General features: G+C 41.1%; 3 protein-coding genes across 6 annotated transcripts in view; 1 reads left to right on the forward strand and 2 right to left on the reverse strand.

Annotated features, from left to right (window-relative positions):
- Positions 1–6,122, reverse strand: part of fam163ba (family with sequence similarity 163 member B, genome duplicate a) — a 28,337-nt gene extending 22,215 nt beyond the window's left edge. Inside the window, exons 1-2 of one of the 3 annotated variants that reach the window (XM_051072874.1) lie at positions 6,003–6,122; positions 1,422–1,543 (exon numbers count right to left, since the gene is read on the reverse strand). The gene's annotated coding sequence lies outside the window, so the exon portion shown is untranslated. Of the gene's footprint in view, positions 1–1,421; positions 2,996–6,002 lie in introns of those variants that run through there. The other 2 variants (XM_018670469.1, XM_018670468.2) reach the window with 2 other exon arrangements.
- A 1,080-nt stretch (positions 6,123–7,202) lies between these two features.
- Positions 7,203–22,677, forward strand: dbh (dopamine beta-hydroxylase (dopamine beta-monooxygenase)). The gene is made up of 12 exons (XM_018670467.2): positions 7,203–8,006; positions 10,477–10,623; positions 11,602–11,859; positions 12,251–12,427; positions 15,527–15,629; positions 16,662–16,828; positions 16,991–17,134; positions 18,415–18,453; positions 18,924–18,983; positions 19,233–19,360; positions 19,751–19,910; positions 22,412–22,677. The coding sequence occupies exons 1-12, from the start codon at positions 7,638–7,640 to the stop codon at positions 22,523–22,525; spliced, it is 1,866 nt and encodes a 621-aa protein (XP_018525983.1). The 5' UTR covers positions 7,203–7,637; the 3' UTR covers positions 22,526–22,677.
- Positions 22,678–22,832: 155 nt separating this feature from the next.
- The window catches only part of sardh (sarcosine dehydrogenase), a 40,053-nt gene continuing 37,318 nt past the window's right edge, over positions 22,833–25,567 (reverse strand). For both annotated transcript variants that reach the window (XM_018670466.2, XM_018670465.2), the window contains exon 22: positions 22,833–25,472. In XM_018670466.2, the coding sequence (XP_018525982.1) occupies positions 25,344–25,472 (129 nt within the window). In that variant the 3' untranslated portion in view covers positions 22,833–25,343. The remainder of the gene's footprint in view (positions 25,473–25,567) is intronic.

A 25,567-nucleotide genomic window follows, 5' to 3' on the forward strand; every position in this document is an offset into this window, starting at 1 on the left:
AGCAGAGATGAGTAAATATTATTCTTCCTTGTGCAGTTGAAGTATATAATAGACGCCTGCTCTGTCAAACAGCACACTGGAGTTTTGATACTCTAACAGGTAGAGATGTTGTATTACTTTAATTATATTTTGAAACCCATTATTTTCCAGTGTGGGCAGTAGGAGAGTGCGTTTAGTAGCAAACATTCAGGTTCATTTATGTCTTTATTTATGTATAACCATTCCCAGCTGCTTTTATGACACATTAGCCACAGAGGTAAGGATGTGCTCATCACTACAAAAAAAACTAAAAACTAAAAATGAGTCAGATCTTCAGTATTTCTTTCTATTTTTATTACACAGGTTGTGCAAAATGTTCCCTTTCCCTTTTTGGGGGCCTAAATTTCCTGATCCAAATTCCTCAAGTTTCCCTGTGCTGTTTTTAGAGACAGGAAACATTTTCTCTCATCAAATCTAAAAACAGTAGCTGCAACTTAATCTTCCTTGGCTACACTGGTGGGTTCATATTTTCTAGCTGTTAAGCTGTTACCTCATCCACCACAATGTTTCCAAAACACCCGATAGGGGGGTGGGGGTGGAGGGGTGGGTTGCCTAAAAATATTTTTTTGGCATTTTAACCGCATTCAGTGGAATGTTTTAGCGTTGCACGGCCTTAATGCTGCTTGAGATGCATTTCCACCCCTTTCCTAAAAATATCTGGAGCGAACAGTTTGGATGTGACCATGGCTAACAGTTGGTGACAGTAGCTGTGGCTCACGAGCCATGCTGTTTTGTCAGCATGTGGCGAGCCGGCCAGCCAGCAAGTCTGTCATACAAAGGCACTGAACCTCTCCCTTGCCTTTAGCCTCCTCTCTTTCTCATCCATCTCTCCGCCTGTTTGTATATCTGTATCTGTTAATTCTACCTACCTATCCACTGCTGTATCTTGTCCATATTTGAGTTTATGCTTATAGAAACACTCTCTGTTACACATATTGTACTGAGTGTTTGGAATATGGAATATAATCAATTATACATGTTCTGGCTGAAATAAAGAGATGAAAAGCAGACTCCTCCTGCAATGAGACCAGTGTGGCTCTGTCCATGGTGCTGAAATGAGAAACTCTGGAATGCTCTGCTTTTCTGCCAAGCATCCATCCATCCATCCATCCATCCATCCATCCATCCATCTATCCACCTATCCACCTATCTATCTATCTATCTATCTATCTATCTATCTATCTATCTATCTATCTATCTATCCATGAAATGAATCATATCTGTTTTCTACCATGCAGCCAACAGCCAACTTTTCAGTGCATGACTTGACAAGCAGATGCATCTGTTTTGCTGCAACTGAGACCAATCGAAAAATCCAGTGTAAGGAAGAGTGAACGGAGAACAGGACGAGCCTCCTCTCCTTGCAGGCTGAGGACTCTTACCTTCAGAGATAAGAGGAATTCTCCGGGTCACATCTAGGGGTAGTGGTGGCTCCTCGGAGCTCAGGTCCTGACCTCTGCTGGGTTTTGGGTTTGTGTCGACCTCAGTCACTGAATAATGAGACCTATGACCCAAAAAAACAAAGAAAAAGAAAGAAAGAAAGAAAAAGTCCCCAGTGTCTGTAAAGTAATCAGCAAAAACGCCGAAGTAGAGAAGGAGCTCGACTTGAGTCAAAATAACCCCCCCCCCCCCTGCCGGACCTGATCCTCTTTAGCTGTTCATTAAAAACACACACATACACACGCAAAACAAAACAGAAGATGCGTCCTCGTAAGTATTCTCTCTTTCTAGACTACTTTTCCCGACAGGCTCTTAACTCGCATGCAAAACATTTTCTGTCCAATTCCAGGCTCGCAGAAAGAGAACTCCAAAACACTCCAAAGGCGACAAAAATGCCCCAATAATAAGAATATTAATAATAGTGATAATAATGAGATCTCTCGGAGATGTGTTTGGAGCAGGCAGCCAGCCACACGCACAGTTCCATCCACCGCTTGTCTGGAGTTGTTTGAACAGTAGAGACTGGTTAACCAACGCTGCCTGCAAAATAAAACACTCCTACGCAAACATCATCATCATCATCATCAGCCTCGGCAGCGTGTGTGTTGGAGGAGGAGACGGGATGATAGAAAATCTCGACATCTCCATTTCAACAACCAGTTTCTTTCCACCGTCCGAGGAGGTCGAGGTCAGATATTTCGTTGTAGCTCTGATCCAGGGTTCCGTGGCCAATATACGTGGGGTTTCTTTCCCCCTTTTATTTGCACGCTTCCTTTTCTTTCTATTCTCTCTGTCAATCTATTTATCTATCTCCTCCCTCTTCTGTACGTTTCTGTCATTGCATCCCATGTTTGACAAAAAGCGAGCTGGTCAGTCGCTCCAGGGAGGGTGGTGGTGGTTGGGGGGATGCTACAAAGTCTGTCGGCAGCTCTCTATGTCCCAGAAAATACAGGTTACTCTATATCTGATGCACGGGTTAGTTGGACCTCACGAGTAATTGCCGATTTCCAGCAGAGCGAGGTACGGAGCTGCGCGGAGACGAACGAAATGCGCTTTTAAAAAAATCCAGAGGTGGCTCTTAGCGCCTGCAGACCCAGCGAGTAGATGCAGCCTGGAGTGAACAGCCTGGGAGATGGCGCTTTAGTCACAGGCTCAGATTGGCTGTGGGTGATGGAGAGAGGACAGGAGAGAGGGAGGAAGGAGGATGAGGTCTGTCTTGATTTCCATGCAGAAGTATGGAAGCTGTGTGCGTTTGGAAGGACTTAAAGACATGCAAGGCTGCTGTTAGTAGGGGGATGTGGCTGGAAATTTCCTCATATTAAAAAAAGGAAGCTGTGTCCTTAGACAAACTCTCTCTCAAATGTCTCAGCAGCAGCCATCACAGTGCTGTAGCCTAAACCTGAAAGTCAACCTTCACTATGCCCCCCCCCAAACACCCATTAAGAAGCTGCTGCAGCATTTAGAGTGGATCCATTAAACTTCCCACTTAGAGTCACAACTGTTAATCACCCCAGCTATATGCATATGTGACAGCCAACTCTATAAAGATAATTAAAAATTACACCTGTCCTCTGCCCAAGGTTCAGCCAAGGTGGAAAAACAAACTGGCCCCTCTGTCTGGAACAAAACGTTCATTAAATTCCATTAGGACAACGGACACAACTGTCCCTGGAAGGATCATTTTTCTCTCTTTGTACCTCCCTCTGTCTCCTGTCCTTTCATTCTGCCTCTATCACTCTACCTTTTGACTACAGGGCATATTAGTAATCCATTCATGGATCTGAAGTTTCCAACTTTACGCCAGTCAAGACAGTCTCCCCCTTATGTCAGCCTCCACCACTCACTTCTCCTTCCTCTGTCTCTCCCTCTCTAACTTTCTCTCTCTGTCTCAGAATTCTTCACTCATCGTCTCCTCTAATTATCCAATCCAACCCTACAACTGCTCGCCTCTCCTATTCAGATCAGACGAGGGGCAGTTTGAGGCAACGTTAAGAGGAGCGGTGTGAGTTTTTATTGCATTCATTATTCAAACTCACAGAAGTGGAGATTAGTGCACTTTTGAGAGTGTGCAGCGTTGAAATATTTATATTAGGAGAGAATGAGATGGTTGGATTGGTCATGTCGGGGTGAATTCTGCTCTTATCTGTATACGCACATGCGAGCAGGGTGAGGTATGTCAGAGTGGCTAATGGTCAGCTAACATAAAAATACAATAAGCTTTAATGGCAGAATTTAAATTAAGCTATTATTTATTGCAACTGTGTATATTCTTTTGGTCAAAGCTGGATTACCAAACAGGCAGAGGGCACTGCCATAGGGCCCCAGACTCCAGGGGCCTCAAGCAACACAAGTTCACTGCATGTTAAGTTGGTTTGAATATTTGCAAAATTGTAAGGAATTTGCACCACCCACTGTAAAGTAAGGCTGTGTAACTTTAGAAAGAAGAAATAGCACAGTTTCCTTGTGAATTCATAAGAAATAAAACACATCCTTGCTCTTTGTTGCTACAGCTTTACTTAGTCTAGTACAACCAATAGCCTGTGGCGACTATGTTAGCTAATGTTAACCAATGCTAACTGCGGTGTAACTTACATTACTTCAGTCATTTACACACCATTGCTATTATCCTGTCAGTAGAGATTACGGTCGCAATGGCTGATGTTCAGCAAATGTTACATTGGCTGGTTTAAGTACAACATCAACTAAGACATATCCTTTTTTTGTGTTAATCAAAATATATCCAGGTTTCTATCCAAAAGTAGAATACATTTTTACAAAATCTCCAGAATACTGATGTAAAATCTAATTTATGTAGTTATACAAATGTTGGGCATTAGTTCATCAAGATAAGCAGATGGGGGGTTCAGGTTCTGTTTCTATTAAAATCGTTGTGTTGAAAGGTGTTACTGTAATGTTATTTTGTCCCATTCTATGTAAATGAGAGGGAAATATAAAGTATATGGCAAGCCTGACAATAATTGCGTTTGAACTGAATGTATCTCTGATGCTGTAAAAGACAAACATGTTGCAGGACTAACGTATAGCACTGAACTATATTATACATATAATACAATGCAAACAGACCCTAAATGCAACACAGACCTTAAAGTAACAGAATACAGTAACACTTGCCACAAAATATGTACACTGTGTTGTTAAGCTATGGATCATTTGGAGCGTAAATTTCTAACTATTTTTAGCATCTGTGTGACTTTCTGTGTGTCCATGCATATGCTTGTCCCAAACTGAATGCAATGCATGATGGGAAGGTTTTTGGGGGCAATATCTGGATTGTTCTAGGCAGGATAATGTCACATATACCCCCAGGCTTTTTGCATAAACACACCCACAGACATGATTACACCAGGGCCCATCATTCTCTCCCTAAATCTGTTCTTCCCCATCCATCCCCCCACCCCCAGATTCTATCCCCCTCCCTCCTCTCTCTCTCTCTTTCCCTCCAGATCACAGCCGTCTTTACGGCGTCTCATCTTGTTTGTGTTTGCTGACACATCAGGAGCAGCAGCAGAAAGATAAGTGTGCATGTAAGAGAAATGAGAGGCCAGGAAGAGAGTGAGAGAGAGTGGGTGATCAGCAGTAATGGAGAGCAGTGTGACAGAGAGGTGGCAGACTTGTGAAAAGGTAGAAATGTGACGACGCAGAAGATAAAAAGAAACAATTATTGTACAGATACAGAGACACATAGAGAGAGAGAAGATTACTCAGCCTCACGTTAAGGCCAGAGACATTAGAAGGACAGAGATCTCTGTTTGCCTCAGGGACTTACGGTCTTTATTACATTAACCAACACGATACCAGCCTCTCTGTTCTGCTCTCTCTGTTTTCTGCTCAAAATCCAAACCTTTCTCTTTATGAGCCTCGTCCGCAAAAAGGAATCAGTGGTTTGACGTCATGAACAAAATTTAATCCAACACACACAGAATTTGCATTCACCCTGCTGCTCATTTCATGATGAGCTTCCCAATGCATATGGATAATTTTATCTCAAGTACGAATGTTGTCAGCAATGCAAATAAAAATTCTGTTGATGTCCTCTCCCAGTTTGGAAATTGCTGCCAGGGTGACTCCACCCTTCCCACCTCTCATTGAAATTACATGGTGGACTCAAAGTTGCTGTCACTTTACGTTACTGTTCAACAAAATTTCCCTGCCACTGGCTCCAAAAAGGAAGTGATGTCATATTTCTGATGCAGGTAATACTGTAGATGAATATTATTCACGGGATAAATGCTAAAAAGACGGGTGTGAGAGCAACGTTACTTTGTAGTCTGACATTGTACTAAAAATGGTGAATAATAAAAAGACTTGAATAGTAACTTTTCCACTTGTGTGTTTCTGTTGCTGACTGAAAACGGTCAAAGTTGAACAAAGGTGAACTCCGACATGTAAATCTGCTTGTGCGAGAAGCAGAAAAACAGGAGACACATTCTTGACTTTGTCCACTGTTCTGGCTTCAACAGCTGTGAATGGAGCAAACATTTGGAAATGTAATGTGACCATACCTTTTATGCTCCGGTTGGACGGCAGGTTTGAGAAATGTTGCCGACGTTGCCTGACTGGACCGCTCCTCAAGACTGTGTGGGTGTGGACAGGTTGTTTGACTGACAGCTTCCTCGCTCTCCTGGGTGGAACAGTTTACAGTGTTATCATTATTAGTTCATGTAGTTTGGTAAAGTCACAGTATTCCTTGCATATCTCCAACCAACTTCAACCACAGAGGTATATATAGTCAGAGTAATGGCAAACACAGCCATGGGTCTGCAGGGCCTTCAAAGCAACACTATGGAAGTTTAGCTGAGCGGTAATGATAGGGTAATTACAGGACGGTGGCGCATTACATTCAGAAAGACCTTAAGCTAAACTATGCTTAGCACATACTCCTCACTTTGTTTTTTAATGCATATATTTCCCAAACTTCCCAGCATATTTCTCAAAGGGTTGACCTGTTCTTTCAATACTTTTGGATTAAATCAAAACAACAATTTGAACTAGCCTGACATAGAACCATATCCCTCCAACAATCTCTCTGCATTCCCCACCCAACTTTCATTAGTTCTCAAATGTGTGTAGAGGGTGGGGAAAGGATCAGTATTTCATTTTTATTTAAATATCAGTCCTAAATCCATTTGTATAATGTAACTAATCGTTTTTTTCAACAAATGCAAACACAAAAACAGGGACACACACACACACACTTCCACAGGGGCTATGCTAACCTTTTAAACCAACCTGAATGTGTCCCTCTTGCTTTTGAAACCCATAATTGACACTTTGATTAGGTCCTCCATAGCCTTAGGTGATGGCTTAAGGTAAGGGCATAATGCATTAAGGCCTTGTTTACGCCTTCACAACTGCTTCCTGCTCCCTAAAACCATTTTGAATCAAATATCTAAAAAAGCCAAGTGGGAAGTATAGTGCTCAGAATACTTTTTGTCAGGAAGTGGTCAAGGAAATGTATGATGCATGCTCACCAAAGCAAAAAAGACAGAGATGGAGCGAACAATAAAGCTAAGTTAGTTGAAGCCGATTGTCATTGATAATGTCCATGGTTGAATTTGGATCAATTAGGAGCTGGCAGATGCGCAGAATCATGGTTGACCTCAGGGCTTAAAGAATACAATCCAATTTTCCTCAACAAATGTAATGCCATTAGGCTGGATAAAAACAGACAACTCAGAAGGGAGGGGTCTCTTAAAACCCAGTTGGTGGGATAAGACAGAGAGAGACAGAGCAGTTGCTCAGAGGAAAGAGACAATACCCACAAGGACTTGAAAACAGAGAAACCTAAAGACTGGAAAGTTAGTGATACTCAAAAGAAAGTCAAACTTTTCAGAAAATGAGGGCCTGAGAGGATAGAAAACATGGGAAGACAAGCCTAAATAACTGCACCTGATCACTACAAGGGAGATACTGAGTCCACTGTGGCCAAAAAGGAGAGCAGAGCTGACAAGGCAGACAAGACCAGTGAGTTTGGAGAGTTAAAGCATTGTTACAACAACACGGGAGAAAAACTTTCCTCACAACTTTTTGGATTGAACTCCAAAACAACTCTGCTGAGACAAAATAAGTGAAGAAAAAAATAAAGAGTGTTTGTCTGCCAGTACACCGAAACTGATTGAGATTTGCCATCGAGGGCTATGAGGATCTTCAACAGGAACCTTCGCCTTCAGGACGTCACCATCATGTACTTCACCGCCCTGGCTGCTCTAATGGTCATCTTGGTGGCTTCGTACCAGGCACCCACCAATGCGATCAACGTGTCCAGCCTCAAATCGAATGCCTCTAGCCCTCTCCCGCCTCTCCCTATGCCCTTCCGTGTTCCCCTTGACCCTCGCGGGGAGCTCCAGCTGTCCTGGAACATCAGCTACACCAACCTGGAGATTTACATGGAGCTGAGAGTCGCAAAGCTCAGATACGGCGTGGTCCTGGGGATGTCCGACCGCGGGGAACTGACCAACGCTGACCTTGTGGTGCTGTGGGACTCTGGGACCAAGAGCTACTTTGGGGTAAGCCTTAATTGGTCTTTCAAATGACTGAACTTAAAAGAATTTGTGTTTGAAATCATAAAAAATCAGACTGATTTCTAAAAAGACATGGATGTCCAGCACAGAAGGTTTGAAAAAGTCTCTCTCTTCAAAAAATTTCTCTCTGTATTCACTTGTCAAATCCACAAATGTACAGAGATTACATGAAAGTCTTTAAGGAGTGGAGGTTTCTCTCTTTCTCAGTGTTCCCCATCTCTCTGTGGCCCCCGGGGCGTGAGATTGGTGTTTTTGCACGAGGAGCTGGCGGACAGCTTGCGTCATGATCACACAGTCACAAAGGATGTTATCGGCCCCTGCTAATTGGAAATCGCTCAAACTGCACTAATAGCTTAAGTTCATCAGGGAATCATTAGCAGGTATTAGCATATCAAAATTGAATCCTCTGCTGATTGAGATGTGTAAAATGCCTCATTTTCATTTTGCCACACACAAATCCAATTCAGATTTCTTTTTCTGAAGCTTGCTGTTCATTTTTTCAGGGGAAAACCTTTTATCTTGCTATAAAAATCCAATTTACCTTCCTGTTCATTTGCATTTCTGTCCATTGTTTTAGTGTTGCGATACAGTTTATGTGAAAATATTAATGAGAACAGGCGAGCAGGGTGAATACTAATTCACTGCAGTTAAAAAAAATTACCCAATATCAATTCTGAGTCTTCCTATTTGGAAAGACCTTTTCTTTTCTTCGTTTGTCTGGGAGTGTTGTGTTCTATAAAATAAAAAGAGACTGTATCTACCAATATCTGATTGGTTGGGGAAATGTTTGTACATAAATGACATGAAAGAATTGATTTGGGGATATGGTTTGTTTTCACTTTAAATTTAATGTAATTATTTTTTCTAGTAAAAACTCTGATGCGTGTTCAACAGTAGCTTTGATCCTCACATTCATTTCAGCCTTGTTTCCCTTTAGTTACCCAAATCCCAGTGTACCACATCAGTGCAGTTTAAAATCTAACCATCATAATGTAACACTCACATCCTTGTGAAGTATTTCCTTGTTAAATTGATCTCCTCCCTGCTATCCGACTCTCCTTCTCCCCTTGCTCCATCTGTCTCTCTTTCCTCGGGAGGGCAAAATTACCAGCAGAAGAAAGGTCACTGCTGTGCTATGTGTTACAGTCTTCTCTCTTTCTCTCCCTCTCTCTCTCTCACACACACACTACTTTGCAAAAAGCCAGGCACTTTTTAGACATGCTCTGTCATTCAGGGACTCCTAAAATCCCTTTTTAAATCAATGTATTCAAATCAGGCAAAGGAGACTTGAATTCTTGAATTTTTTTTGCATGTGGAATTTAACCAGAAACATAACGCTAAAAGTTTTTCTTTTCCATTCACTTCTTTCCTTTAGTTAGGTGTGACTTGAAGCACATTTACAGCTATATACAGTATTTCTAGTGTCATCCAATATATAGTTTAGTAAAACATGAGACATGCTGATAATTTCTAGGGAGCAATGCACTGTATTTGACAGTTTCTGGACACAATGGAGCAGTGGTACTCTTTGGAAACCACAGCTCAAGCTCGGGACGATGGACAATAAATAATACCCTGCTGCAAGTTTAAGTTTTTTTCAGATCTATCGCAAATATGCAAATGTGCAAGTATGCACTCTGAAACAGTATCTTTCAGAATGAAACTCCCTCTTCCTGTTACTATCCCTCAAAGTTTAGCAGAAGAACTTGGTAGAACATCTTTTAAATCAAATAGTCACGATATGACTCTGCCTCTCAGTTATCTCCTGAGGTCATAGCTAGTGTACGCTCCACACAGGTATGTAACACACATAATACATACTGTATATTGCCCCCATATTTTTTTTTTTTTTTAGATTTATATATACTGATTGTATTTTGAAAATTGTTGGCTTCAAAATCTTTGCAGTTTGTGCAGAACAGTTATATAAGAGGGACAGAGAGGGAGACAGAAATAAAGGGAGAGATCTTAGGTGCTATTCTGGACAGATATGAATGTGAGAAACATAACAGAAGCAGATAGACTGAGCTGTTGCAAAGCCTGCTGGCAGAGAAGGAGAATCTTGCACACTGGGTTGAGGAGGTTTCACAACACGGAATGCCACAGTTATTTATTTATTCTTTTATTTATCTATCTATTAACTTTATCATAATCCACTGTCAACTGTGTCAATCTGTGTTGATTTTAAAGTACACTGGTTTACATGGACACACAGATCCCCTGAAATTTAATGGCTGAACAATGAGTTTCCCTCCACTACATCCTCCATACCTGTTTTAAAATGGAAACAAGCTTGTTAAGATAAGTTTATCCACAGTCTAATATTGTGCCACTTGAAATCATGACTATGTGTGATAACAACATGCTCTTTAAAGTTCAGTCTGTGTTGGGTCTATTTGGTGTCTACTATATCTATAGGTTTGATTTCTCATGTTGTATGTGTCTTTTCCCTTAGGATGCATGGAGCGACAGCGAGGGTCGTGTTTCACTGGACAGCCAGCAAGACTACGAGTTGCTCGAGGCCAAACAGAAACCAGATGGATTCCACCTGCTCTTCAAGAGACCGTTCAGCACCTGTGATCCCAGAGACTACCTCATTGAGGTGTGTAGAGTGTGAGGAGGAGGATGTGGGTCTGTTAGCTTCAGAGTATGAGTAAATATAAATTGTTTTTTGGAGAACCTGTGAGAGGTTTGGTCATCTTGTATGAGCTGTGAACTGCTGGAGGTAGAATAGAACTGCTCGTAGAATTAGCTCTTGTTCTTTTTTAAGATCACTGGCTAAAGCATCAGGTGATTCTCTTTCTGCAGTCAGTAGTCTCCCGTTATTTTGCTGTTTATCTTTCTGCTTATTAATCTGCTAATTCGTCGCCTCTAAAGCACCTTGAACTGCACTTGAAAGCTGCCATGCAAGTCAAATACTGTTCGACTGATTTCTACATTTATGTTACCTCTCCACTCTGTCCCGAGTGCATGTAAAGGGCAAGCACACTTTATATGTCGCATACGGCCTCAAGCCAAAAAAAACGTCTGTCAGCCCTGAACTGACTGAACTTGACAGTTAACAGGTGGCAAGAAGGAGAATATAACACGCGGGGGATGGTGGGAAAGATGGTGTGTGAGTGCACACATGTCATGTGTGTGGCCTAAAGAAGGACACAATGTAATTGCACTGTACGTGTGTACATGAGAGGGCCCATGTGTGAGTGGGAGGGTGTGTGTCTGCGTTATTTTTACTGCTGTGTTTGGTGCGTTTGAGAAAAAACAACACGAGTAATCACGGAGAGAGAGCTCATGGTTTCAGGTGTGGAGATAAAATACTCAGAAAGTTGGAATAATCAGCACAATTTCCACTGAAGCATTCATTACAATGATTATGGTTTCCATGGTACCACATTAGACCGCTAAGTTCCAGACACAAAACCAATGCACATCACTATGACAACATAATGAAAAGTTGTGTTTGCCTTGGTAGGCTTCTCACGCAAATAATAATCATGAGAGACTACTGATTTGAAACACAGCCTAGCTCTTCACATTCTGCTTTGTATCCATTTCTTTTTTCATTGTTTTGATTGGTCAGGAGGGAACTGTGCACATCATCTATGGCTTGTTGGATCAACCACTTGCCTCTCTGGAGCAGCTGAACCTGTCCCGGATCCACACAGGGGTACAGAGGGTGCTGATGCTGCGGCCCGACACACCATCTCCCACACTGCCTCCAGATGTACAGACGCTGGATGTCGTGGCGCCAAATGTCATCATACCAAATCAGGAGACCACCTACTGGTGCTTCATCCAGAAGTTGCCTGAAAACATGCCCAAAAACCACATAGTTATGGTATAAACGCCTCTGAAAATAGAAACACTTAACTTTAGAGTTTATTTACACACAGTGGAGTGGGTGTTTTAGATGGAGATCATGTACAGGGAGCTATTACTGCTCCCTATTTGCCAGCTGGGCCAAACAAAACATGAGCTGAATTGCCATGGTTAGAGAGAAGAAACATAACACCTTGCATCCTTATATTTCCACTGAGAAACAGATCTGGGATAGTTATTGTGATTAAATGTGAACAGACCCAGTACAAAACATACAGCAGGATAAGATATGTAATGGTATTTCACATATAATATAAATAAAATTCTGAGGTAGCAAATGTCCCACAAGTTTTAGCAGTGAAAATACATAAAACAACACGACTTTCTCTTTCTCTCTCTGTTTCTGTCAGTATGAGTCAGTGATAACTCCAGGTAACGAGGCCATCGTGCATCACATAGAGGTGTTTGAGTGTTCTCCGGATATCCGCCAAGTTCCAGACTACAGCGGCTCTTGTGATGACAAGATGAAGCCGGGCAAGCTCAACTTCTGCCGCCACGTTCTAGCCGCATGGGCTATGGGTGCTGAGGTATGATGGAAAAAAGACACCCATACTTCTATCTTTATGAGGACTCTCCACTGACTGTATTCACTGTTCCGAGATGTAAGATGTAAACAGAGGAGCAAACACACACAAATACCATTATATGTAAAATAAACATATACATAGTCAAGCTTTTTAATACACATTATAGGTGTTTAATTGAAAGAGAGAACTGGAATAAAGCTTGATTTTGGTCCAGTATTTGAATCTATTATAAGAGATAAACAAATACTCCTACGATAGTAATAACCGAGCCTAGAACTGCGAGCAAGAAAATCTTGTAAAGATGATCCCACACGCAGCACAAGTCTATTAAGAGCTCAGAGACAGTCCGTGTGTAGGAAGCACACTCACATGCAAATATTCACAAACTTGCTTACATGGACACTCAAGTTCACACATGAACATGAATGAATCCACATGTACCTGAGGTACCGATCCACAAAGGGTTTCATCATGGCTGCATTCTCTCTGCAGCTTTCTGTCAATTATAAAGTTAACTACATCATTAAGCAGTCAGCAGAGCCGTAGCAACTCACCAAGGCAGTTTTATTCTTGTAAATTATAATTCTTGAGATTTTTGTGCATTTACAGCAGCAAAATCAAATTTACAGAAAATATAGTTGAACAGTTAACTGAAAAAAATCAAGATATGTATATGCATGAACCAGCGTTTATAGCCTAAGCTAATTTGCAGCTCCCATTCCTAGGAAAAATCATAGTTTTTTGCTAAGGCTTAGACCTTCATCGTCATGGTTAAAATAATATACATACAGCTCTATAACAATGTCATCTGACGTCTTCCTCCCTATGGCTACCTAACAATAAAAGGTTCGCATAGATAACCTATGGAGTCTTCCTTTTTTTTTTTTTTTAGGTGAGGACAGTTTTCAAACAAGTACGCTGCAGTTACCTACTGACAAGTTCAATGCAGGAGAAGTGCACCTGTTTTCTCTTTTGAACTAGTCATTCATCGATAGTCAGCCAACTAGTCATTCAGCCAGTCATCTATCATGCTTTAAATCACCCCACTTACATACCACTACTACCAACCAGCCAGCTGACCGAGCGAGCGAGCAGCCCGCTAGTCACATAAAGCAAAGAGGACAGGGGACGGTGAGCCTGTCACCATATTTCTCTGCTCTGCTCCCCACTGTATCACAGCCAGCCTGGCCCCTCTCTGATTGGATTATCTGCCAGCCAAACAAAAACAAGCAGGATGCCTTCTGTGAGCTGTGAGCTGTGAAGACAAGATTAGGTGGGAAATATTCAGGCCTCTTTCATCACCTCTTAATAGTGTTGTTTCATTCTCCCCGACACTGCATCCGAAGGGAAATGTGGCCTTGCAAAAAACACAAAACAAGAGAGAGAGAGAATGGAAAAATATAGTTGATGAAGTTTGAAAGAGGAGAGGAGCAATAATGTACAACACTATCAGAGTGCAAAGAGAGAGGCCAGCACCAGAGGAAAAGAAGTCCGTGTACGTAGGGGAAAAAGTCTCTAAGGATTTTACTGTTACACATTAAAGCAAGATTGAATAAAACAGGTCTTTCTTCCTTTAGATACTGTATCAGCAGAAGTGGCTTAAGGTTGGCCTCTCTCAGAAATAGGTAAAGACATAGATGATGAATCAGGATTAAATCAAGCTTCCTTGATAATAGCAAGTTCACCAATTGAGCCGACGATGACTCAAAAATTATTTTCTTGTTATGATAAGCAGAACACTCAGAATCCAAGGAGTGACACAGGAAGGCAGAGGAAATGGACCTCACGAGTTCAACCAGTATCCCAGAGGGTGCATCCACACAAGAACCAACCTTTCTCGGTTTGGAAATAATCGATAAACAGGTTTTGAGCCAGCTTGTAGATCCCCACAAGGCTTAAAAAAACCTGAAGGCATACAACAAAGAACATAGCTGATGCAAAGTGATTTAAAACTATGTGTAAATGTTCAGTTTTCTGTATCATAATCAGTTTAAAAACTCTTTCAGTCTTATAATCTGTTGCTGTTTCAGTTTTAAATTCTGTGGGTGGTTTGGAGTTTGTGAGTAGGCTAGGCATCTTTTTATTTTTAGAGCAAGGCTACCTATTATCTCTGCAGTATGGGCAAGAAGGTGAGTATGAGTGATGAAATAGTGATTCCTCCGATATACCACTTTGACACTGAGGATGGAACACTTGTTTGAAGTGGATTGCAGAAGCCTGCAACTGGATTTGAAGACACCCTACTGTGTGTGAAATGAAAGTTTCTCCTCTGGAAGTTTGAAAAACACCCGTCAAGATTTTAGAGAGGCCAGATATACACTGATCAGCCACAACATTAAAACCACTGACAGATGAAGCGAATGACATTGATCATCTCGTCACAATACAATGTTTCTGCTAGGAAATCTTGGGTCCTGGCATTCTTATGGTTGTTATTTGACACATACCACACACTTAAACACTGTTGCAGTCCAAGCACACCCACTCCCATGGCAACAGCACTCCTTCACAGGGGTGGTCTCCCCCAGCAGGCCAGTGCACCCACCACACTGCAAAAACTGCTCAGAACATGACAAAGAGCCCAAGTTTCGTCCAAACTCCCTATGTCCCAATCCGATTGAGAATCTGTGGAATTTGTTGGAACACCCCACAAACCCCCAGACACCCCCAGAGGCCCCATACCCCAATGGGTCAGAGCTGTTTTGATGGCACAAGGGGGACCTATTGTGTTGCAAGGATGCAAAAATTTATGATTGATATCTAGGTCCAAAATTTGAGACATTTTAATGTCTTTTTGCCTCAGGGCACTAGCCCTTTAACGTTGTGATTACACCTTGGCTCCTTTCACTAAACACTGCAAGTGGCCTCCCCACTCTGAAATACATTTGTTCCATCTCTAATACAATGCCTTTTGGAACATAACAACAAAAAAGCAGGATATGAGGATATTCAATCTAAAATCTAAAAATGTTTTCACTGAACAGCCCTTAAATAATCTGTACAATATGTGAAGGGCCTTTGCTACAACTTCAAAGCAGCTGTGCATAAATGAGGATAATAATGAATCGTGTGTGTGTGTGTGTGTGTGTGTGTTTGCAGGCCTTTTACTATCCTCCTGATGCAGGGCTACCTATGGGTGGAAAAGGATCCTCAAGGTTCCTTCGTCTGGAGGTCCATTACCACAACCCTCTTCTTATATCTGGTACATATGTAAACACACACACACAGACACACACACACACACACACACACACCACTCTGTATTCAGATCACTCTGTCTTACACTCATGCAGAAGCAGTAGGATTCTCTGTATCTTGCTGTAGAAGCCCCAGGCTTATCTTCAACAGAGTGATTCATTTAAAATTTTCCAGATAGAACTTTTGATCTTGCCTGTAAAAGTCACTACAGACGTTGCCTTTCTTATCCTGATCTGACCTTACAATGTGCACAGTTCCTACACGACTATCTTCTAATTCTCTGCACATTTTTCTTGTTTTAGACTTGTTTTCTGTTAAGATTTTGTACATCCTTTTACCTCTTCCTCCAAACTTTCCTCTGGCCAAATGAGACTGCAGAGGTTGTCGGCGTGTAGTTATCAAACTTTAGTTGGTAACAGACCTTATTTTCTGCAGTAATTCAAAACCCAGTAAAAAAAAATCCCATTGGATTTTTGTCGAGGGAGCCAGGGTGATGCTAACTTCCGGGTTGGCTTACAAATATACGTCATCACTGTACCACTCCACTAGAGAGTATGCAATAGGGAGACGGCAAGAAACTAGAGGATGATGGGGATGATGTGCAGTAAAAGTACTGGAGTTGAACACCAAGGCCACTAGGGCACCAACTTGATTTGAATTTTCAAACTCATCTCAGAAATAAGACCAGACTCACCACTTAACATTTTAGGAATATTGCCTGGCTACAGTGATTTTTTTCCTTCGTAGGCTGAACAACCAGAATGCTGTCTTTGCTGGTCTACACAATATAAATGCCAGGTGATTCAAAATGTAACAGCATGTGTGACCATCATAACACCTAGAATTTTTTTCTGTGACTCAAATCTTACATTTGTTGCTCTAGGAGACGAACAGCCCCTAAAAACCACAGATGTTTCTTTCATTTATATATACTCACTGACTGGAATAGTGCAAAAATAATTCTATCATGTTTTTATATGTTCTACTAGCAAACATATTTACATATTTCAACACGCTCTAAATTTTGTACATGCAGGCCGTCAAGACTCATCAGGGATTCGGTTGCATTACACCCCCAGCCTGAGGCGGTACGATGCGGGGATCATGGAGCTCGGCCTCGTTTACACTCCTGTCATGGCCATCCCACCCAAACAACACACCTTCTACCTCAGCGGGTACTGCACCTCCAAGTGCACCCAGACTGTATGTATACAAAATCATTCTTTACTGTATTATTTATGATGCAAAAACTCAAATGTTAAGGATGCCGGGTGAATATTTCAGCTGGGGTGCTGCATATTTTAAGCTTTGTCCTCACAGCACAAAAATCTTGACCTAAAAACAAAAGTCTGTTTCTCTGTCCAGGCTTTGCCTCCGGGAGGGATCAATATATTTGCGTCCCAGCTGCACACCCACCTGGCGGGGCGTGGGGTGAGGACAGTTTTGGTGAGGGGACGCAAAGAACTGGAGGTGGTGCAGGAGGACCAGCACTTCAGTACACACTACCAGGTGAGAAACAGCAGGGCCTAGCTCACCCAGAGGAACTCGGTGCAGAGATCTACCTTTGTGCGTTGCATCTTAGATCATATTAGATCAGATACAAGTGAGTTTTACTCCACATCACTGTGATCTGTGTGTCACTGGGACAAAGATTATCCTCAACGGGAAAGTGAGAAATGAAGACTGACACTGGCTTTTGCTGCTTCCACTGCACCTGCAGAATAAAAACCTTTTCATAATAATTAAGTCTTAGGGAGATTTAGCCTTTGATTTTGCCGTGGGTGATCTATATTAGCTACATAAGTTGAATATTACAAAGAAATGCTTGATGGTCAGTGCTGTACATGCTACAGACAAGAAATGGTGCTACACAAGCCCTGAAAAGCCAAAAATATTACAAGGTTAGACTGCCGTTATTCTATATTCCTCTCATCATCAACAAATCCCATTAAAAGATCGAAAACAATGTATGCCAATTGGCTCATGTCAAAGACATACAAGTTCTAAGTCTTCAGTAGTGAGGCTGATGCGTATATAAGTCATGAATTTGTTATGAGTCAGGAATTTAGGCTTCATCAGGTGTAGCACACTATAACCTTCCTCCACAAAGCAAAAACCCTCCAGTCCATCAACTCAAGATCAAAACTGACACACAGCAACATTAACATTGTTAAGAGTCAGCAGCTGACATCTGCTGTGTTTTATTTATGTGCAATATCCTGAGGCAGGTACACACACACACAGACACACACACACACACAGAAGAGAAGGACATCTGTTAGACTGCCTGATACAATCTCCAGCTACTGTTGATGTCAGACTAATCTGAGTGTACCTGTGCAGTGGTGGTGTTGTTTCAAACCCTGCAGTCTCATTAGGGCATATGAGGACTTTATCAAACCATTCCCAGCAAAGCTAATGGGCTTTTTCACGCACACAGCTAATGAAAGCTGCCCCTGAGGAAAGCATTGAGAGCAACCGGTGTTTTATCTCGCAGTGTGTGAAATAAATGCATTGTACACAAAGTGTCCAATTATGCACACAATTAAGATGCTACAGAAGGGAATGCTTTGTAGAAATATATCTAGTGTTAACAAGGAATGCCATTTTGACTTTTGAAAAACCTTTTAACAAATCACTGTCAGCAGTTTCTAATCACAACACAGGCTGCAGCCTGAAGTATAGTGTTTTCATGTCCACATGTATGTCCAAAGAAGAACCAAGGAAGTCCAAAAATTTATGTTTTGCTTTTAAATTTACTGTATTTGTTTCTGTCTTCTCTCATATAGACGATTCGAGTTCTAAGAAAAATGGTGAATGTTTTACCTGTAAGTATAAAGTTGATGACTGTGTGTGTTTGAAATGACCAAAAGCGGTGACTATTCTTTGGTTTTAGTTTTCCATGGTGCAGATTTCACATCCAGACAAAAGTGGAAATTTTGCTGTTCTGCAAGCTCAGCCAAGTACTCCTGAAGGGTTGTGCCCCACGTTTTCCTCTCCCCCTTTGCATTTAAAGTATTGAATTAGAATACCATGCTGCTGTATAAGGTGCTTAAATGGAGTGGAAATAGGGACAGGCTGTAAAAATCAGTGCTGTGATAGGAAAATTCCCCAGAGACAGACGAGACAAAAACCACAGCAGCTGAGCTTCACAAAGCAACATTCTGTTTAACGGCAAACTGGCCATTGGCTCTCCTAAATAATTAATTTATCTGTCAGTTGCCTTCAATTATCCTCGGCTTCTTTGTTGATCTTACAATACGGTGAACTGCTGGTGCGTTTGTGCTTGATCCTGCAGGGCGACGTCCTCATAACTAAGTGCACTTATAACACAGAAGACAGGAGCAAGCCTACAGTGGTGAGCAGCTCACTATCAATACACAGCACTATTTTTATAATGCTAAAAGTTCACCTTGAGCCCTCTCAACAACAAATAACCTTGAGTATTGCCTTCTTTAGTCTCTTTCCTCCCTCCATCTTCAAATTCACTCATATTTCCTTCAATCTCATAATCCTTCCATCTCTTCTCTCTAATGCCTACGTCTTCTCTTTGCACTATATCTTCACCTCCTTTCCCATCTCCCACCAAATCTCTCCATCTCCTCAGGGAGGTTTTGGCATCATGGAGGAAATGTGTGTCAACTATATCCACTACTACCCTCGGACTCAGCTGGAGCTCTGCAAAAGCCATGTTGACCCTGGATACCTGCAGAAATACTTTAATTTGATTAACAGGTAGCACACAAACGAAAACCTTTTCTCTCTCACTCTTTCTCTCCCTTAAATCATTTGCTTGCTCCTCTTGTCCTTCACTCTCTCCTGTTCATTTAGCATCTTCTCCATCTCCCATGTGACTAAGCAATTTTTGTTTTCAGCATTCATCATTCAGCATTCCTCCCACCCCCTCTCTCTCCTTTGCTCCTGGGGACCAGAGTGGTGATTACTTCTTTTAATCTCAAGAACCAGATGCTTTGTCCTTTTAAACTGAAACTGTGTTCCCCTGACGTCAATTCTGACTGCTTTTTTTCCATCCACCCCCCCCGCTTCAATCTCGCTCCATCCTCCCTCTTTTATCGACTTTCCTTCAACCTCCCTCTCCTCACTCCATCCCATCCTCCCCTCCAGGTTCCATGGAAATGACCAGTGTGTGTGTGGTGAGGTTAGTGTGACGGAGCAGTATTCTCAGCTACAATGGGACGTGTTCACTGCGAAAGTGCTGGACTCGCTATACAACACGGTCCCCATGTCCATGCACTGCAACCAGTCAACTGCACGCCTCTTTCCTGTAAGTCCCCAAACACATGCACATATACACACACACACACACAAACACTGTTTCACTACAATGGACTGCCAACCCACCAATTAAACCAGTTCAAAAGACATCAGTTAGAAAGGGGGCTCAGACTGAATGCACCAACACCTTTTAAACTTGTAATATAAACACACACAAAATGTTTGGATCAGAGAGAATGAAATAGTTCCAAATCATGTATAGGCCTTGATCAAGGTGGTTTTTTTTAGTAAGAAAAAGCTTTCCTCTTTAAGTGTGACATCAATTGTGCAAGTACAAATAAAAAGGACAAATACAGCTACATGAGACAAATACCAGTATTTGAATAAGTATATCAAGAGCACAACTAAGATAGAATAAATTATAATAATAAATAAATAATAATAATAATAATAATAATAGGTGATCTAGGTTTGGAGACAAGTATGCAATTCATTGATTTCATATGTTGTGATTCATTTTCTGTCACACTGAAGGCAGCAAGACAGGTGCAGAGGCAAGTTCATGAAGTGAGGAAAACTGAGGAAAACGAGGCTTACAGACAAGTGGGTGGAAAAGCAGACAGGCAACGGGTACCACACGCAGGTTGCAGGCACATAGAGCATGAGCAGGCGAACCAAAAAAGTGCTGGTTGACGACGGCAGGTTTAAATAGTGGTTGGGGTTGATGAGGTAACTGGGAACAGGTGTGTGAGTGGGCAGGGAAGCACAGGTGACTGAAGATAAAAATAATTTAAAAAAACAGGTGTGCAGGTGGAAATAGAGACAGGAAAAAGTCCGAGGACATCTGGTGGGCGGATGGAAAATGGCAGGTCTGGGGAGATAAAGGGACAAACATGGATAGAGAGGAGGAGGCAGGGGCTAGGGCAGAGGATGAGGGAAACTGAGGAGCAGATAGTGACGTTTTCATTCAATTATTTCTTTAAAACATTAAAATATGGTGTAAAATTGTAGGTATTTCTCTATAAGTTACATATTCATGACTAAATATGCAACAATTTATGCTTTTGGGGAAAAAAAACAAAACATTGGCAGCTATTATTATTCAAACCAGTGAGAAAAGTAAAGACAAGAAGAAAAAAAAAGAAGAACTAAAACTGGTCTCATTCCTGGCAGAAAACATTGTGTTAACATGGGACACCATCACTTTTACTACGACGCTGATTGAGAAAATAGGTTGTCAGGGCCTTTAAGCTCAACCACAGTGGGTGGCCTTTAAATAAACTGACATGAATTCCATTAATGGTGCCACCACTGGAAGGCATTTTAAAGACAACTGTTTTCAAGATATTTTGGGAGAACCCATCATGCGTGAAATAAACTAGTAATGCAGCAGGTCAGCTTTTATTCAGACTGTCACAGTTTTAGTCTTGGTGGTGCCAATACTCCATATCAAGGGCAGGAGCTACTGTTTGACATGTGGAAACTGTGGGAAGGAGCTCATGCAAAAAATTTAGTTTTATAAAGGTAGAAAGGTAGAAAGGTATGAAGCAAAAATACGGCAACGAATTGTGAAAAGTTGATTGTTATAACAAAATGTCTTTCACTTTATAACAAGACTTTCTGACATGAAAACAAAATATTTTCATGTTATTTAGGCATACAAACATATCTCTTTATACCAAAAATCCTTTCTTGTTTAAGCAACATAATGTGATAAGTGTGTACGTTGTAAGAATGTGAAAATACCTTGTTATAATGATCAACTTTTTATGTTATAATACTTTTCTGTTTTTCTTTTTCTGGTGTGGCAGCAATACACTTCCTTACAGGAACTTGTGAAATTCAACAAAGACAACTTAAAGCTGAAATCAGCAACAAAAGCCACAGCCTCACAGCAGGCAGCCACCTACTCTCCTATTACAGAGAAGTGATGGCATTTCACCTCCATAGCCTCATCTAAGTGGAGCCCACCATCTGCTCAGCATTAACAAATAAAGCAATAATTTGAGCACAGAGAGGCACAAACACAAGTACACAAACTGTAAGAGTTTTCTAATGCAGAACAGTGTCTTGTCACCTGATGATACACCCTGTTTTCACTTTCACTGTAGTAGCAGATAATCAGCACCATTCTAATCAGAAAAAACACCCACTGACTCATTATAATAATTATTATTTGTGGAATATAAAAAAACCCACACAATGTTAGATTGTGAAATTGACTAACACTGTACTGAGATTAATTATTTAACCAAAAAAACTACTAATGTTGAGAAACAGGGGGTTTATGAAAGGGGAAAGAAGGAGCCTTTTTACAGTTTTAATGCTGCATCCCATAAAAAACACACACACACCACAAAGACATGTCCTTGAGTGTATTTTTTGAAGATGCACAATGTGTGATACATTGTTCAGTGACAACTGGGCAATTACATCAATAAAATCTGCTGTCTAAATATCAAGGACAGGGCCTGCTTTTGTCATTATTTGAATTTTTTAGGACCAAACAACACATCAGACATCAAAAACATCATATATCTGTTTCTCCAGGGAGTGTGGGACAAACAGTCTGTACCGGTGGTGACCGACATCCTTGAAAAACCCCACTACCCTTGCGAGGGAGGAGCGCCACCCACCAGCCAACCCTCAACAGCTCCAGTCTGAGCCCAGCCTTGGGGCCCGACGGCATGCTTCAGCCCCAGGCACCTAACCTGGGGCAAGTTAAAGAAGTTCCTGTGACTTGGCAGAATTTGCCTGGGTTTCATTTCTGCGTTTGGAGATAGATGACGTCTTCTGCTGGGTTTTCTGACACCTGCTATAAATATATGCTTATATAAACACCCACTGTCTGTGTTATTAGGTTCATTTTTACAGTTTTTATAGTTGACCACTGTTATCTACACTCTTTTGCTACATACTGTGTGTCCTTGCATCATTTTCTGTGTGTTAAATAATAAAAGTCACAAAAATGTTGGCAGTTAAAAAGGCATTTATTAAAACATGAATCGCTTTGGACAGAATAAATGAGTCTACTAACATTAGGTTCATAATTTGATCTTTTTTGTTCTTTAAACTTGTCAAAATGTTAAACAAAAGTAACAGAGATGCACAATTTTTTTGAAACATATTTAAAAGCTCAGCATGAGAAATTAATATTTTTTGCCTTCCACCTGCTTTTATAATCACCAAGGCTTTGCAATAGTCACGTCACACTCCGGGAAGGAGAGAAATGATATAAAATGAATTTTTAAAAAAAAACCTCTGGAGCCACTGTGGTAGAAGACCAGTAGTGATAGTGTTTCACATTTCCCATATAAATCTTGTTATCAAGCTAAGCTACTCCTGAGAACAACCATTTCAATGATTAATGGCCTTCTGGGCTGAATCAATGAATCACTCCACATTAGTAAACATTTTGTGCTGAACATGCAGCGACACACATCTGAGAGGAAAGTAGTAGTTTATACATACAAATGCCTTCCTCTACTTCGACCTGCTTTTTTTTTGGCTGCTGTTTGCATAGTGCGTGTGGTGAGCTTTGGTTTCTGTTTGGCCTCAACAGCGTTAATGTAAGTGGCTGTAAACAAAGATGGAAAAGATCATCCATAATCAAGTGGCAAGGTGGCAAAACAAAAACTATATACCTGCGTTTTGTAGTTGACTTGGAAACAATGTTTGTACACACAAAATTAACAAAACATCTTCAATTAGTGTACAGACCAGCACCTGTATTTCATACATGAATCACTTATCAGGGAGTTAAAGTAGTGATTTCTCTTTTTGCTGTTTAAGTCACACTTTTTTCTGTTAAGACTGAAAGCAAAGTACGACATTATCATTCAGACCCGGACCACAGAAACCAGCAGCTTCATAGCTAGCTAACTTAATTGCAGTTCTTTCTGTATATATACACAGTATATGTGTACAGGCACCATAGATTTCAAATGTGAAGACTCAAAGGCTTCTCCACTGACTCAGGTAGTTGATTCGGCACAATTAGCAGTTGATTTTCCACAGTGTTATTACATGAGCCCTGCAGTACAGTCCCACTATGCTACTCGCTACTCCACTGCACAGAGGTTCATATTTTGAATTGAATATTTATTAATAAGGCTCAGGTGGCGCTTCCTGCAAACGCTTCACAGTTAAGGTTCTCCTAGAAAAAAGGAGATGTGATATTGCCCGCTGAACTGCTTTATTGTGAGGCAGCCTGCACAAAATGTTGTGTTTGATTCAACAGCGAAACAAGACAAATGGGAGCTCTTACGCACATATGAATTGTCAGCAGATAGCCTCATTAAAGAACAATGTACCTGTTTAAAAAACAAAACTAAGAGCATTAAGTTTGCAAACAGCAGCAAAAGCAGATTAACACTGCAGAGCACGGTAACACAGGGGACAGATCAGGAAATGGAGGGGTTGTATCTGTTAGCAGCTGGTTTCTGATAACTGTTGTCTTTTTCTGTCATTGTTCAGTATTTTTGTCTCTTGCTGGTACATTGTGCCTTGGGGTGTTTCTTTCTCCCTTTTCCTCCAACTCTGATCAACACTCAGGCTGTCTGCTTCAGATTTAGATACCACATGAGCAAGTAAAACTCTGTTTAGTCATTATTATCAGCACAAACATCAGTCACTGTAATGTTACTCCAACTGCCTGTAGGGCACCTGTGTAGTTTGAGATGAGTTTGAGTTTGTATTCCCTCATATAGCACTCTGTGGCCTCCTAGGACAAGCACTACATTATATTATATATTTTAAAATATATTGTGATCTGACAGCAAAATTAGAATTAAGTTAGTTTTCTGTTCAGCTAAAGTACACAAATGCTCTGGCCACTAATTAAGAATTGATCATATTTAATTTGAGTAAAAGCGCGCACGCACACACACATACACACACATATCTGGAACCATTACTTTTACCCCTATTAGAAGTGCTTTAGTCACAAAGGCAACAGTTATCTGTGATTCATATAAAACATTACTGTCATACCTATAATCATGGTAATGAATCAGGTTCACTGCTATGCTGGCTGCTAGTGCTTCATTAAAACTTCGTTGATTAGTGGAGATTTACCTCTTGGATTTGTCTTCATAGTAATACTAGTCACACAAGAGCATTCACAACACACTCTCAAGTACAGAGTGGGCATAAAAACGTGAACTTGAAGCACCAACAGCAACAAAACATCAATAACCGACTCAGCTCAGCACCTCTAACATCTGGGTACAGATTTTAGATTGTCCATAAAAGGCTGTTTTACAATGGGTATATGTTCCACCACAGCCACTGCAGTTCTTTCAAATTGCAGATGTAATCTGAATAAAAAGATCAACATTTGAGATACCTAGTATTTGACAGAGAAAGTAAAGACTAAAATAGATGCACCTGTGCGTAAAAAAAGAAAATCAGCTGCACCTCCCTCAGCCTCACTATCCAACCAGGGTGTGTTTTGATTTGGTTTTTACATTTACCGTCCTTCTCAAGCATAGATGCCCTTGACACGTTTATTCTCAGGGTCAAATGGAGATTTGAGGTGGGCCTTGGCCTTGTATGTCACTCCCATCCTCTCCAGGGTAAACTCGCCACTCTTAATGAAATCGGCACTCACCTGATAAAGAAAGGAAAAGAGAGAGATAGGATAAAACATGAGGCAACGATAAAATGTCAGAGGGAGATAAGCAAGAAAAGTAAAGAGGAGGGAAT

This window comes from Lates calcarifer, linkage group LG9, assembly GCF_001640805.2.
Source record: "Lates calcarifer isolate ASB-BC8 linkage group LG9, TLL_Latcal_v3, whole genome shotgun sequence".
In the NCBI taxonomy this organism is placed as follows: Eukaryota; Metazoa; Chordata; class Actinopteri; family Centropomidae; genus Lates; species Lates calcarifer.